Below are 13729 nucleotides of genomic sequence, written 5' to 3' on the forward strand. Positions count from 1 at the left end.
TTGGTTTTTTTTTTTTTTTACTGTTATTCATAGGTTGTGACATTATATTAATTATATAATGAGAAAAACAGTTTTACAAAAAGTATTCCTGAAAAAATATCTGTAAGAATAGTTCATTGGATTCAAACCAAACAGACAGCCTAATAACTGGAACTTTTAAAATCTTTATTGACTGAGCTTCAGAAAATGATTGCTACTTCCTTTTAGGCTTTTTTTTTTTCTTTTCTGTTAGGGCTTATACTCAGAGAATAAAAGACAAGAAGAATCATATTACCGATGACAGGAAAACTAACTTGTAAAAGTCTTAAACCAAGTGGATTCCATACCTCAAATATTTATTGAGCATCTATTATTTGCAAGGCACTGTAAGAGTAGAAGAATTGAGAACAACTTATCCCAAGGGCTCAGGGTCTGACAGGGTTGGTAAGACAAGAACCCACACAGCCATGTGCTAAATGAAGAGTTGTGACACAAAATGCTTAGCAGAATCCAAGAAGGTAAGAAAATGCCTCTCAATAAGGAGAGATCAAAGCAAGTTTTGTGGAAAACGGGGATAATTTTTATTTTTTGAGGTGCTGGGGATTGAAACCAGGACCTTGTACATGCTTGGCAAGGGCAGTACCGCGAAACTATACCCCCATTCTTGGGTAGGATTTTTCATTCTCAGATTGAAGGGGTTTAAGTGGAGGGAAGGCGGATTGAGGCACAGAGGTGTCAAGATCAGGGCATGTCAAGAAGAGAGTTCAGTTTGGTTGGAGCATATAGTACATGTAGGGGAGGGGATAGATAAGACTGGCACAGGGTGGGGGAGGAGGAAGAGAATGTAAGGCCACAAAGTTTGCTATAATAAGCAAGTGATGTGTGATCTCAGTTTTTTAGCAGGAAAATCGATGTAATCAACATTAACCTCGGGCAGACAATTTTTTGGCCATGGTGTTAGGTAGTGGGTGGTATGGGAAAACAAGGATGGTAAGATGAATCCCAGATGAATGACAAATGAGTTCTGAGTCAGAAGGCAGGCAGGAGCAATATTTTACAGAAACAGACTTAGTAGAGCAAGTGCCTAGGAGTCAATGAGACTGAAGTTCAAATCCTGTTCTGCTTTATAACAGTTATATGATTATGAAGACATTAAGTCCTCTGAGCCTGTCTGATCTACAAAATGGGTGTATGCATGGAGTTGCTGTGCTGCAGAATAATTCTTGTAAGGTATTTAGCCCAGCTGTGAAACCTGGTAAATGCTCAGTAAATGTTCATGTCACTAATTCCAGTTACTCAGTAACTAAAAATGGAGTTAGGAAGGAAATAGGTGTCCATCCCAGTGACTAAGAGGGATGTGGAGCGCTCTGGAAGGAGAATTGCATACTGAAGGACTTATTACATTTGGATCCCATCCCTACTCACTAGCTGTGATCTTGCACAAGCTACTTAACCCCTTTATCTCCCTTTTCTTATTTGTAAAATATAGTGTCAATGTCTCCCCCATGGAGCTGCTGTAAGAATAAAGTGAGATAATACATGTAGAATGTGTATTATGTGCCTGGTATACTTTAAGTGCCTAGAAAATATTCAGCTTTTTGTGAAAGGATGCAGTTGAAAAGTTTCCGCCTTCCATTTGTGATGGGAAGATATGCAAATAGGGGCAAGTGACATATAATGGGACTGGGCATGAAGGGTTAGACCCAGTTGAGCCTGGAGATAGGAGTTGCTGGGACAGTTCATTGTAGCTCTATGAGATGAGCAATAGAAATCGTCCTGGAAAATAATCAGCCAAATACAGAATATAGGTAGAAGCTTCAAAAAGTGTGTCATGGGGGAAGAATCATCAGGAGGCTGTTCTAAACTATGAGATGTAAGTTATAACTAGTAGTAATGCATGGACTTCGGACCTTGTTCTATAAAAAAAAAATGATTCTTCATACAATGGGGGTATCTTGTTTCAGGACTTGTATTAGAGGCCATAGAAAAGTTACTGTAATCGTGGCTTCATTCTTGGGCAATACATACTGAAATCCTTTTGGGTGGAACATTGTTTACACATGCATAGGGCACAGAGAAGAAAATGTCAGTAAGGCAAAATATTAACAATTGTTCAATGTAGGTAGAGGGTACATATATATGGGGTATTGATTTTACTAACTTTGCCCTGATGGAGATTTTCAATATTAATGAGTACAAAGGAGGCCTGAGGAAAAACTATTTGGGAACCAGCTCAACCAGGAAAAGCAATTCTTTGGAGGAAAAGCAGGTTCCACCTACCAAAGAAGGGATTATAAAAGGGAGAGACGAATCAAAATAAGACTGAATACAAATCATATTGTAGTGGCTTGGAAAGAGTGGAATGTTGCATGGAACGCTGACCAGCAGTGAAGAAGTAATAAATGGGGAGGAAGTAGAAGCAGCAAGGATTACTTGACCCTGCTGGGCTGAATTTTTTCAGTACAGAAAAACTGAACATAGCTGAGGAAGATACTCAGGAAAGGGAAGAATGCTAGGAGAGCAAACACCTGTGTGGAAAAGAAAGGGTGTGAAAACATGGCAGAAAGATGTAGCCTTAGATGGAAGGATGCTTTCTGTTTTGGCCCAGAAGTGAGGTCCATGAAGATGTGGGGAAGGAACTGCTCTTCCTAGTGATAAGATGTCTTGCTATTATGGTGGCAGGAAGGGGAAAAGTACTATACCTGCCACTGGATTTGAATACAGCAAGGTGAAACAGGTTGCACCTGGCACTGGTTGAACAAGTGGAGGCAGAGGAATAAAACTGGGCAGTCAGCCCTGATAAGTTCTAGAGATAATAAATATAGAGAACTCTGAAGAGCATTTTTTTTTTTCTCCCACAACTTGGTACTGGGCAAACATTATGCATTTGATGAGTAAAACTGTCCTGTGGGTAAAAACCTTTATCCTCATTTCCGTGCCCTCTCCTTTGGGCTGGTATGGTATATAGGCACATAGTATAAGTCCTTAGTGTATAAAGAAGCTTCTGTCCTTTTAGTCACCAGTCCTAAGTGGCCCTGCACTGGAGTGACTAGGGCTGTTTTCCTCTGCTATGCAGCTCCATTCCTGTGCCCGACTAAGCCTGACGGCACAGGAAGCCAAAGGGGCTCTTTCCCAGGTACCTGGAGAATAAATGATTTTGGTTCTGCTCTGGTATCAGAATCGCGTGGAAGGCCCACATTTGGTGGCAGCGACACTTCATTCTGTGCCCAGGAGATGTCGAGAGCACTGGTCCGAGTCCCACTTGCAGGAGCGCTGCCACGCGCTGGTGGAAGTAACCAAGGTCCTCTACAGCAGGACCTTCGTGACAACGCACCCATCATCCCTTCCCTCCTCGGCCTCCTCTTTGAAAGGCAGGGGCCACGCAGCGGCCCAGTGCTGGGAGCCCTCGCGATGCCTCACCTCCGCCAGCTCCCCCAGCCGCGCCTCCAGAGCTGCTCGCTCAGCCTGCAACTCAAGGCGCGCTCGGACTGCGGCGCGTTCCTGCTCCTGAAGCTCCCTGCGCCTGCACTCCAGGGCGCGCTCACCCAGCTCCACCGCTGCCTCGCGCCGCTCTAGCTCCTGCTCACGTCTGCTGCAGCGCACTGCCAGCGCACACATCTGCTCTAACAAGTTTGCCCAGTCACCTTCTGCTGCTGCGGCCGGGTTGGAGGGCGGCAGCAGACAGGGTGGAGTAGGCGGTGAGCACCCGGCGCCGCTCTTCTCCAGCTCCCGGCGGTGCGCGCTCTTCAGATGCTTCCACAGTGTGGAGGTTCCCGCCTGGAAGCCAGGGCCACGTCCCACCCGTTCTCCGCAGAGCCGGCAGGTGGCCCAATGGCCTGACAGGTGCCCTGTACGTGCCGGGGCCAAATGAAAGTATCCCCAGGCCTCGGAGTATGGCGCTCCCAGCAGGCCGGCAGGCGCCAGGGGCAGACCCGCACACCCGCCACAGGGTGCTTCCGCGTCGTCTTGCTTACTGCTTTCTCCCATGGTCACAGCCAGCTCCACACTCCTCATTCCTTCTGCAGTGTCTGCATCCAAAGGGGGAAGAAAGGGAATCATTATCATCATCTACACACAAAACTATGATTGTAGTTAGCCAATGAAGAAACCTTGCCTCCCTTTCATGTGCAAAGGCAATAGTTGTCTGGGTTTCTTTCTCCTTAACAGTGTTAAGTGCTGATGCATCACAAAAACGTGTTACAATTGTCCAGCCTTAGGAATTCTCTTTGGAATCCAATGGGTCCCCGTGTCCCATGTATTTATACTAATTGTGAGAAACTAAGGTTCTTGAGCTGAAAAAAACTAGCTTAAATAAGTGTTGTAGTTTTAAGACAACTTGGTTAACACACACACTATTTTTCTTTTCAGAAAAAGGGTGAGGTTCTTTTATGTATCATTCTCAACAGTGTTGCAGACTAAAATTTAGAAACAAGCAGAAAATAAATTTTGGGAAATGAAAATTTTGTTTTTAAACTTAAGCTGTGGAAGTGCCAGTGGTGAACAGCCTTTCTTTTTCCTTCTGGGTATTGGGGGTTGAAAGTGGTGCTCTATCACTGAGCTACATCCTCAGCTCTTATTTTTTATTTTGAGACAAGGTCTCACTGAATTGCCCAAACTGGCCTGGAACTTGCAATCTGACCTCAGCCTCTGGAATTGCTGGGATTACAGGAATGCCCAGCCCAAACTAGTTATATTCATTTCTCAACCTAACTAAATGGTCCCTCTGTATATTTGCAAGTTCTGAAGCTTTGCACAATACTTGTACCTAAGGAAGAAAAAGAAAACAGTGTGTTGTTTTGTCTAACTAATTATCTGTGTTAAAAGGGTTCAAATGTAAGGTGATAACTATCACTGCAGTGTTTTATATTATGAAACCAACTCACTATTACAATAACATATCCAAAAAAGGGTGGAGGAAAGGTGAAGTTTTTTGTTTAGGAATAAGTTGATGAAGATCCAAACGTATGATTCTGGATAATCTTACTTTGAAAATTTAAAAACAATAAGAGAACATATGACAGATCCCTTAAGCTCTTCTGACAACTTATCTTAATGTCAAGGTTAAGGTGGAAAAAGCTGGATCAGTGAACTGTCCAGTGCCTGTGTATACTGTCAGGTTCTAAATCAGCAGCAGTGGAGATGATAAAAGTTCCAGAATCTCTCTAGTTAAACACAACTGGGAATGACTGAAGACAAAGATGAGAACAGGAAAGATAAGCCACTATAATAATAGCAGTTAGTATAAGCTTTTAATTCAATTGCTAATAATCTTGTTAGAGATGCATTAAAATTTTTTAAACCTAATTTGTTCTTTTACCCACCAAGCAAGTCCACTCATGCCATTTAGCAGCTCTCTCACATTAAAAAAAGATAGTCTGTCAGAATCATCATAAAAGACAAATATTTGATCTCTTCTAGCATAAAAAATGGCTATGCATCTTCTGATACACAGGACTTAATTTAAATGTGGTTATTCATGATAAGTAAAAGTTCTTTAGAAATAAAATCCTACATTTCCCTCAAGGGATTTATTAAATTGCTGAAGTCCTGAAAGTAGGAGTAGGTGGGATGAGAGGTTATAGATACCTTCAAGAAAGGTAACAATTATGGTTGGTAAACAGAACAAGATTTTAGAATTAGAAACATTTTTCTTAATCCTCAAATTTTCTGTGCTTTTTTCCTTTTTAGAATTCCATTTCCTTTTACACTGTGTATAATCTTTCTGTAGTTCTTTATTTTTTTAAATTAATGGGTATATACAAAAGTGGAGGTAGTGTTGCAATGAATTTCTGTGGTTTATTTCATAAGTTTTAAAAAAATTAAACTTTTTCAGTAACATCAAGACTACTGTTTTGCATTTTGATATGCTTTCTTGAGGTAGGTGCTGGAAACTGTATGCAACCTGCAGATTCTCTGTGCCAAAGCCTGAGAGTCATCTTTGCTGATATTTCCCCTAAGAGTGCCAGAGGTGACCCATTTCTATCATGCTTTTTACCTCTGTGCAAGTTGTCTCTTGTTTTCTTGAAAATTCTGGGATATCCAGAGGAGTGTCACCTGTGTGAATGCCATCTGTTATAAGAGTTAAGATGGGCAGAGAGTAAGAAGCACTGATTTTACTGTCATGACCCTGTGGATTTAGTGGAAAGCCTCATCTGAGCCATGGACAAACAGTACCACAAATGTCGGCCAGCACAGTGCTGCCCCTCCGAAGTTGGCAGAGGGACATCCTCTGCCTGGGCAACCCTTCGCTGTTGGAGGTCTTAACCGGTAGAAAGCAGTATGGTATGAGACTGCCTCACCTTCTCAGTCCTCCACACTGGGCTGTATTCTGGCCCAATATGTTCTTCTTTTCAGACTCAGTATCCAAAGAATGACCCACAGTTGACGAACACAGTCATACAGCCTGCCCAGCTCTACAAGACATCCTTGAATTCATCTCAACTGATCCTACTTTCAGCCATCTAACTTGGAAGAGAGTGTCTGGGAAACTCCTGAGTCACAATAGAACATGCAGAAAGCTCTCACAAACGGACATGAACAAAACATGCCACCAAATAGAAAAATGGGCAAGAAATAAGAGCAGGCAGATGATCAAAGAATGAACTCAAATGGCCAGAAAACTTGTAAAAACACACATCTCATATTCAGGGAGATTGTATAAGAGTAACAGTAAGATCATTTTGTATCCATCATTCTAACAAAAGTGAAGAGGTTTAACAGCCAAAGCTAGAAGGGAAGCTGAGAAAAGAACATACTCACACATTTTTAGTGAAGATATAACAGCTTTGGGGAATGCAATCTGATAATTTCCATATTAATTAAAAGTAGATATAATATCTATTCTGTAAAACTAAAAGCACCAATATACAAAGTCATATGTGGTAGGGTGTTTATTGAAACCTTATTTAGAATAGCAAAAAAGAAATATGGAAATGCTTAACATCACAGTGGCTGGGCTCATAATATCTGGTCATACCAGGGAATATTATGTACCCATGTAAAAGGAGGGAAGCTCTGTCAGATGTCCTAGAGGAATTTCTGGAGGAACTGTTCAGACAGAAAAGCAAAATGTAGAAAAGTGTGTATAAAATGATCTCATTAAATAATACATCTGTATAGAAATTATCAACATACAAATGCTCTTCAACTTGAGATGGGTAGCATCCCAATAAATATAAGTTGAAAATATTGTAAGCAGAAAGTGCATTTAATATACTTAGCCCATTCAACATCCTAGTTTAGCAGTGCAGTACACTGTAGAGTATCAGTTGTTACCCTTTGTGATCACATGGCTGACTGGGAGCTGCAGCTGTTGCTGCTGCCCACATCACATGAGTATTGTACTGCACATTGCTATCCCAGAAAAAGGTCAAGTTCAAAGTATGGTTTGTACAGAATGCACATAACTTTCTTTTTTTAAATTTTCCAACAAGTTTTATAAGTCTTTTTTATTGTTTTTTTTTTTAATTGGTTGTTCAAAAGCATATAACTTTCACACCATTGTAAAGTCAAAAAACTCCTAAGTTGAATCATTGCAAGTTGGGGCCCATCTGTATAAATATATATGAAGAAAAATAAGGAAGGAGACCCTGATTTGATGTGGTGGTAGCTGATATGAAAGGAGGGAAAAGAGGAAGAGGGAGACACAAAAGCAAAAGAAAAAAAGGTACTTATGCATATGATCATATACATACTTTTAGGCAGTGTGTGTGTGTGTGTGTGTGTGTGTGTGTGTGTATGGCAGGATCTATATATAAATAAAAAGTAACTATAAAACAATGCTTGGCTCCTCAGGCATATGAGCTCAGGCAAGGTGTTTTAGTTAGCTGTTTTGCCACTGTGACAAAAAAGCCTCAACAAAAACAATTTTAGAGAGGGAAAAATTTACTTGGGGCTCGTGGCTTCAGAGGTCTCAGTCCTCAGATGGCTGGCTCCATTGCTCTGGGCCCAAGATGTGGCAGAAAATTATGGTGGAAGAGTCTGGTAGAGGAATGTGGCTCAGGACATAACTAACAGGAAGCAGAGAGGGACTCTACTCACCAGATACAAAATATATACCCCAAAGGCACAACCCCAATGACCCACCTCCTCCACATACTACCAGCCTAGAATTACCACCCAGTTAATCCCCATCAGTGGATTAATGCACTGATTAAGTTAAGGCTCTCATAACCCAATCATTTCACTTCTAAATGTTCTAGTATTTCTCATACCTGAGCTTTTGGGGGACACCTCATAATGTAAACCATAGATAGGCCACCCTTACCTATGGAAGCTGGAGGGGACTTCCCAGTCTCATTGGGAAGCCCATTGCTGGCTTCTTGGAAGATCTACATGCATAGAATGCTGCCATCTATCCCGGAGGAAACTCAGTGTGTGGAGATGCTTAGTGTCAGTGCCCTGCCTAAGCAGAAGGAGATTCTATATCCACAGGAGGTACAGGACACAAGGAGAGAGCAACACACCTCATTCATTGCCTTGGCTGTTTTCAATGAAATTAACCTGGCCCTATGGAGCACAGCTAATTGAGTCTCAATCTCCCCACATGTCAAGGAAACTGAAAAGATTATCTGCCATTAAACAAGTGGCTAGGTCTTGCATCACTGCTCAGTGGTAGAGCGTTTGCCTCACATGGTTCGATTCTCAGCACTGCATATAAATAAATGAATGAAAAGGTCCATCAACAACAAAAAATTTAAAAAGTGACTAAAATCAGATAATGCAAATGATCTCACTGCTAGACTCCTCAGTGTTATATAAATTTAAGGCATGAACAACAAAGAAGCTACCAGTATTTACTGTTTAGACATACCCACATTGCAATTTTAGTGGCTAAAATCTGTTTTTCTGTTGGACATTCTGTCTAAATCTGGAGGATTTCCCTCAGAACTTTCTTAATACAAAAAGCAAATAAAAAAGAATAACAAATCCAAGGCCTTCATTCTCCAAATTTATTTTTACTTCTAAACTGACTTTCATGTAAAATAAGTTGCCCATCACTTAGGCCAAAGGAGATAATGGGAAGGGTTTAGTTAGCTGAAGCCTGTGATATGTACTTGTCCCTTTCCAAGGACTCAATAACAAAACATGGGCATTTTTTTGTGTGATTAGCTAATAATGGAAAATTAGAGCTCCCTTAATATTTCCTTAAACATTTTTTTTTTAGAGAGAGAGAGAGAGAGAGAGAGAGAGAGAGAGAGAGAGAATTTTATTTTAAACAGAGAGAGAGAGAGAGAGAATTTTAATATTTATTTTTTAGTTCTCGGTGGACACAACATCTTTGTTTGTATGTGGTGCTGAGGATAGAACCCGGGCCGCACGCATGCCAAGCGAGCGCGCTACTGCTTGAGCCACATCCCCAGCCCTCCTTAAACATTTTTTAAAACAACTACGAAGGTGCCAACAAATGTTATTACTTTGCTTACATTCATTCATTCCACCCAGCTCTGTTCAAATGCTCACTGTGCACCTGCCCAGGGTCAAATGCACCTGCCCAGGGTCAAATGCGCCTGCCTGCTGCCGAGCATTTCAACAACACCATGTATTCTCTGCCTTCAGGAAGCTCACCACCTGGTGGGGGAAAAAAAATGTTTTCAACAATAATTCTGATATCCTGATAAAGATCAGATCAGTATTCACTCATTAGGATGAATTCCATCATACCATGTTCACAAAGCAGAAGGGGAAGGCAAGGGGCAGCTCCTTGGCACCAAGGCCTTGTTGTCTCATACTAACCTTGATAGTGCTCAGCATCTCTTCTCTGCCCTTCCCCACTGGGTATAAAATTCACTGTGTTATCTACCACCAAAGCCCAGTACCAACAAAACCCATTACTGTTATTACCATTAGTGATTGATGCCAATAAAATTTCAATGCTTTAGTGTATAACTAAAGAATAAAATATCTTGAAGCTACATAAAAGTACTGCCAGCATGAAACAAATTCAACAATGGAAATTTTTGTGGTCTTCAATGGGGGGAATCCTCATGATACAAATGTATATTTTAGATATTTTCTGGAAAGGGAGAGGGTGTTATTATTGGTACCATGCCTCTAAAACACTCTTATGCTGAATTTTATTTTGAGCATCCATCCTCTGGAAGATATGATGTCTAAGACTGTGAAAACAAAAAATTCACACTAATATCTCTGCATTTGAGTCTGATCCTGAAGAAGTTCTAATAATCTATCAGGTTAAAGCTTGAGAGCCTCAGTATGATCTCCCTGAATACCAATGTAGAGATTGAAAAAAAGAGCTCAATTTTGTAAATATTATATAAATATTATTATAAATCAAACAGATATTTCTGTCATTAGCTAAAAGGCAGAGACTTTCAAGGTCTTTGTTTTTTAGTTCTGGTGATTGAACCCAGGGTCTTCTATCACTAAACTACACATATCCCCGTCCCTTATTAATGCATTTTAAAAAATATAAATTGTAAAGCATTCTTTTCTTAAGAAGACATTTATCTCAGACCCACATTGCTTTAATATGTGTAGTCATCCTATGAACTCCCTATGAAAGCTAATTTTATTTTATATATTTATGCTTATACCCATAAAAAATATTAAGCATGCTAAAGACCAAAGAACCAAATAATGTTCTCAAAAGAACAACTGAATTATAGCTCCATTTGTCCTTCTGCAGTCATGGCTAATCACTTTAGTTGGATTAGTCAGGGAGAAACACAAATATACTTTGGTTGAGCTCTGGATTAGGTGAGAAGTCCACACTAATGTGAAATTTATACAGACTGTGTGAAAACACTAAGAAAGATTTTCATTTATTCCATCCACCAGTGACAAACCAAAGTAGAACACAATAAGTAAAAGAAATAATTAGCTTTGGCTACTGAAATGTCAGGAAATCACAGTTCATTGTTATCTGTTCATCTCTGTTGACCTATTAGGTTGCTGCCATGTATTCATGTATCTATAAACAAATCCAGACAATTAGAAAAATTAGTTTGCAATTATGAGGCTTGCAGCTTTCAAAAGCAAGTAAAAATAACTCTAAACTGTAAAATGTGAATACCTAGGTTGGGGAATAAAGAGTTAAGTGTAAAAACATTTAGAAAAAGGTTATTTGTGGATTGAAAAAATTTACTGGACCCACAGCTAATTATCTGGTGAATCAGAGATGTGCCCTAAATGTCATAAGCCAAATTCTTAGATCTTTCTACCATTAGCTAAAAGGCAATGGAGCATTCTCTCTCTAGTAATGCATTTTTAAAAATGAAAATTGTAAAACATTCTGCTATAAAGTGGACCTTTATTTCAGATCTGCATTACTTTATTTCATACATAAGGTTCTAAAAGGAAAGGTGGCCATTCATTTATCTTGTAGAAATGCATAATTTAATATGAATTAGAGGGATTTAAAGGTGCCCTACTTCGAAGGCCTTTGTAACTCACAAAAAGATTTTTAAATTGAGAACCAGTTTGGGCTCTTAGCATTTTTACATATTGTATGCTTTCTGTTGCCAGTTGCCTTGAACTACTTTTTGGCCAGAAAAACTACTAATATGAATAAAATATATAGCAAGTAATGGCTCTAATTATGTCAACTTATCAAGCAATTCTGCAACAGCTGCTCTTAAACACCTTAACTTTGTAATTTGGGCTATTTGGAAGTCCAATTGGTTGCAAATACTTTTTTTTTTTTTTTCTTTCTAGGAGTGGAGAAAACACTGGCTGGTAAAGCTTTGCACTTTTGGCTACTGTATTTACAGTATTTACAGCAAAGTATTTACAGCTAACTGCTCTGGTATAACTCCCAAAAGATCAGGAAATCCTTTTGTTTGAAGACCACAGCAGAAGGAGTGGGGGTGGGGACTCTAGTTTGAGCATCTGGCTGGCATTGTGGTTCTCTCTCCACAGGTGGGACACATTAACAAAAGTCCCAATTAAAGAAAGGGCCCACTGCAGGGCGCCCAGCCCTTAGCGCTGTTAACAGTCTCACTGCAACAATAAAAGCAAAACTTTATAAAGAGACAGTAGGAAAGTGGTGATAGTTTTCGATATTTCGAAAAAGTTTGTTGAAAAGAGTCTGTAAGAAGGTGAAAAAAGGAGGTGATGGAAAGCAAGCAAGCCCGGCCTCTACGCAGAACCCCGCATCCAATGCATCTTCTGCAATAACGACAATAGCGCAGGGCACGCCCAGCACCCCTGCACAGCGCAACCTGTTGATGCGCGGGCTGGGCGTCTGCGGCCAACAGGCGTACCCGTGGTCCCCGCGATCCCTGGCGGGTGGCCGCGACGTTCGGGTTCTCGTCGCAGCAACCCCGCGCGGCCCCGACCTTCCCGATGCAGCCTGCCACGCCCCGGCCGCTGGCCCCGGCGCGGCTCGCGGGATACCAGGCCCACACTCACCGCGAGGCCCGCGACACGGGCCGGAGTCCCCTGCGGGTGGCGAGTCCTGATCGCCCATCCCCTCCAGGCTCCTAGCAGACATTTTGTCGCGAACGGAAACCTCCGCTTCCCCCTTAAAGACACAGCGCTCAATTCAAGTGTGTGGGAGTGAGAAGGAGGACGGAGACTAGCGGTGGCCTTTAAGAGAACGCGGTGGGGGAGTTACTCTTAAAATCATCCAGGCCCACGAAGGATAGACGTGTTTGCCAGGGTTTTTAAGTGATGCAGCAGCTTAGTGAAGTTTAAAATGTGACTACTATTTTATGTCTTTGCGTTAACCTTCCAAGACCTGGATTCCCTGTCTGGAGCTCTGAGCGCAGTTTTCATCCTTTCAGGTTCTGGGCTGTGAAGTCACAAGTTGTTAGAAGAAATCCCCTCCAGGCAAGGTCTGGACAGATAAAGGCAGAGCTCTTTGGCGTCCACCACCAGCATGGTGTACCAGTTTGCCTAGTTTATACTCAGGTACAAACAGCCCCTACAACTCAGTGATTTATAATAATAAAGCTCTATTTCTGAAGAAAATTACATCAGTTACATTGCAGGCTTGACTCGACTCTACCAATTTCTTTATTCCAGGATCCAGGTCAAAGATTAACTTTTTGAAACATGCTCACTGGAGTGCTGGTAAACCAACTTTGGGGCAGAGGGGAAAGTCCTGATTTGTAATGTTTGCTATTTCAATGGTGTAAATACTCTCACCATGGCCAATTTCAATCTGCCATATTTAACAGGAGCCTTGCCAAGTTCCTGGATGAAACTATCAGCTCTTGTACACAACTGACACATGCTGCTCTTAAACATTGTGGGGGCCTGAATTCTGCTTGCATTTTATTTACCAAAGCAAAATCACATGACCAGGCTTGCTGCCCAAGGTGAAGAAAGCATACTTCCATACATCTATAAGGAATATTTGCAAGTCAGGTGAGAATGAGCAGAGAGATGTATAATTATCTTAAAATAGAACAAGAATTACTGAGTGCAGTAATACAACTGACCGGTCCTGCTTTGGTTCAAGTTTTTGTTGTTTGTGTTTGTTTTGTCATTTTGATGCTATGGATCTAACCCAAGATACTAAGCTAAGTGCTAAGTGACTGCTCTACCACTGAGCTGCACCCCCAGACCCTCAATTAATATTTTTAACCTGATTCTTTCTAGAAACTAGAGTTGCAAAGTCTATTTAATGGAATTTCTCCTTACCATCCCAAGAATGATTTCAGAAGAAAAAACTAGTTGGGTGTCTTTTAAAGAGAGAAATTTGCAATGTAAATGTTAACTTTTAGGTTACTATTTTTTTTTAATCTGACTGAAATGATACTTATGGCTGTAGACATAACTAGAA

The 13729-nt window shown here is 41.0% G+C and overlaps 1 protein-coding gene, 1 long non-coding RNA gene and 1 other non-coding gene across 7 annotated transcripts in view; 1 reads left to right on the forward strand and 2 right to left on the reverse strand.

The window, feature by feature from the left end:
* Positions 1–13729, reverse strand: part of Zbed3 (zinc finger BED-type containing 3) — a 15186-nt gene continuing 1457 nt past the window's right edge. The window contains exons 1-4 of one of the 3 annotated variants that reach the window (XM_026393275.2): positions 12352–12480; positions 9405–9549; positions 5975–6048; positions 1–4007 (exon numbers count right to left, since the gene is read on the reverse strand). In XM_026393275.2, coding sequence (XP_026249060.2) covers positions 3286–3993 — 708 coding nt within the window. In that variant the 5' untranslated portion in view covers positions 3994–4007; positions 5975–6048; positions 9405–9549; positions 12352–12480 and the 3' untranslated portion in view covers positions 1–3285. Of the gene's footprint in view, positions 4008–5974; positions 6049–9404; positions 9550–12351; positions 12481–13729 lie in introns of those variants that run through there. The other 2 variants (XM_026393273.2, XM_026393274.2) reach the window with 2 other exon arrangements.
* On the reverse strand, positions 6156–6293 carry LOC113185988 (small nucleolar RNA SNORA47). Its single transcript, XR_003301207.1, has one exon. It is a non-coding gene; the product is annotated as a small nucleolar RNA SNORA47 (small nucleolar RNA).
* LOC113185972 (uncharacterized) overlaps positions 12572–13729 on the forward strand; it is an 18866-nt gene continuing 17708 nt past the window's right edge. Inside the window, exons 1-3 of one of the 3 annotated variants that reach the window (XR_003301201.2) lie at positions 12572–12639; positions 12726–12852; positions 12967–13311. This is a non-coding gene — a long non-coding RNA (uncharacterized LOC113185972). Of the gene's footprint in view, positions 12853–12966; positions 13312–13729 lie in introns of all 3 variants that reach the window. The other 2 variants (XR_003301202.2, XR_003301200.2) reach the window with 2 other exon arrangements.

Source organism: Urocitellus parryii, chromosome 1 (assembly GCF_045843805.1).
Source record: "Urocitellus parryii isolate mUroPar1 chromosome 1, mUroPar1.hap1, whole genome shotgun sequence".
Classification (NCBI taxonomy): domain Eukaryota; kingdom Metazoa; phylum Chordata; class Mammalia; order Rodentia; family Sciuridae; genus Urocitellus; species Urocitellus parryii.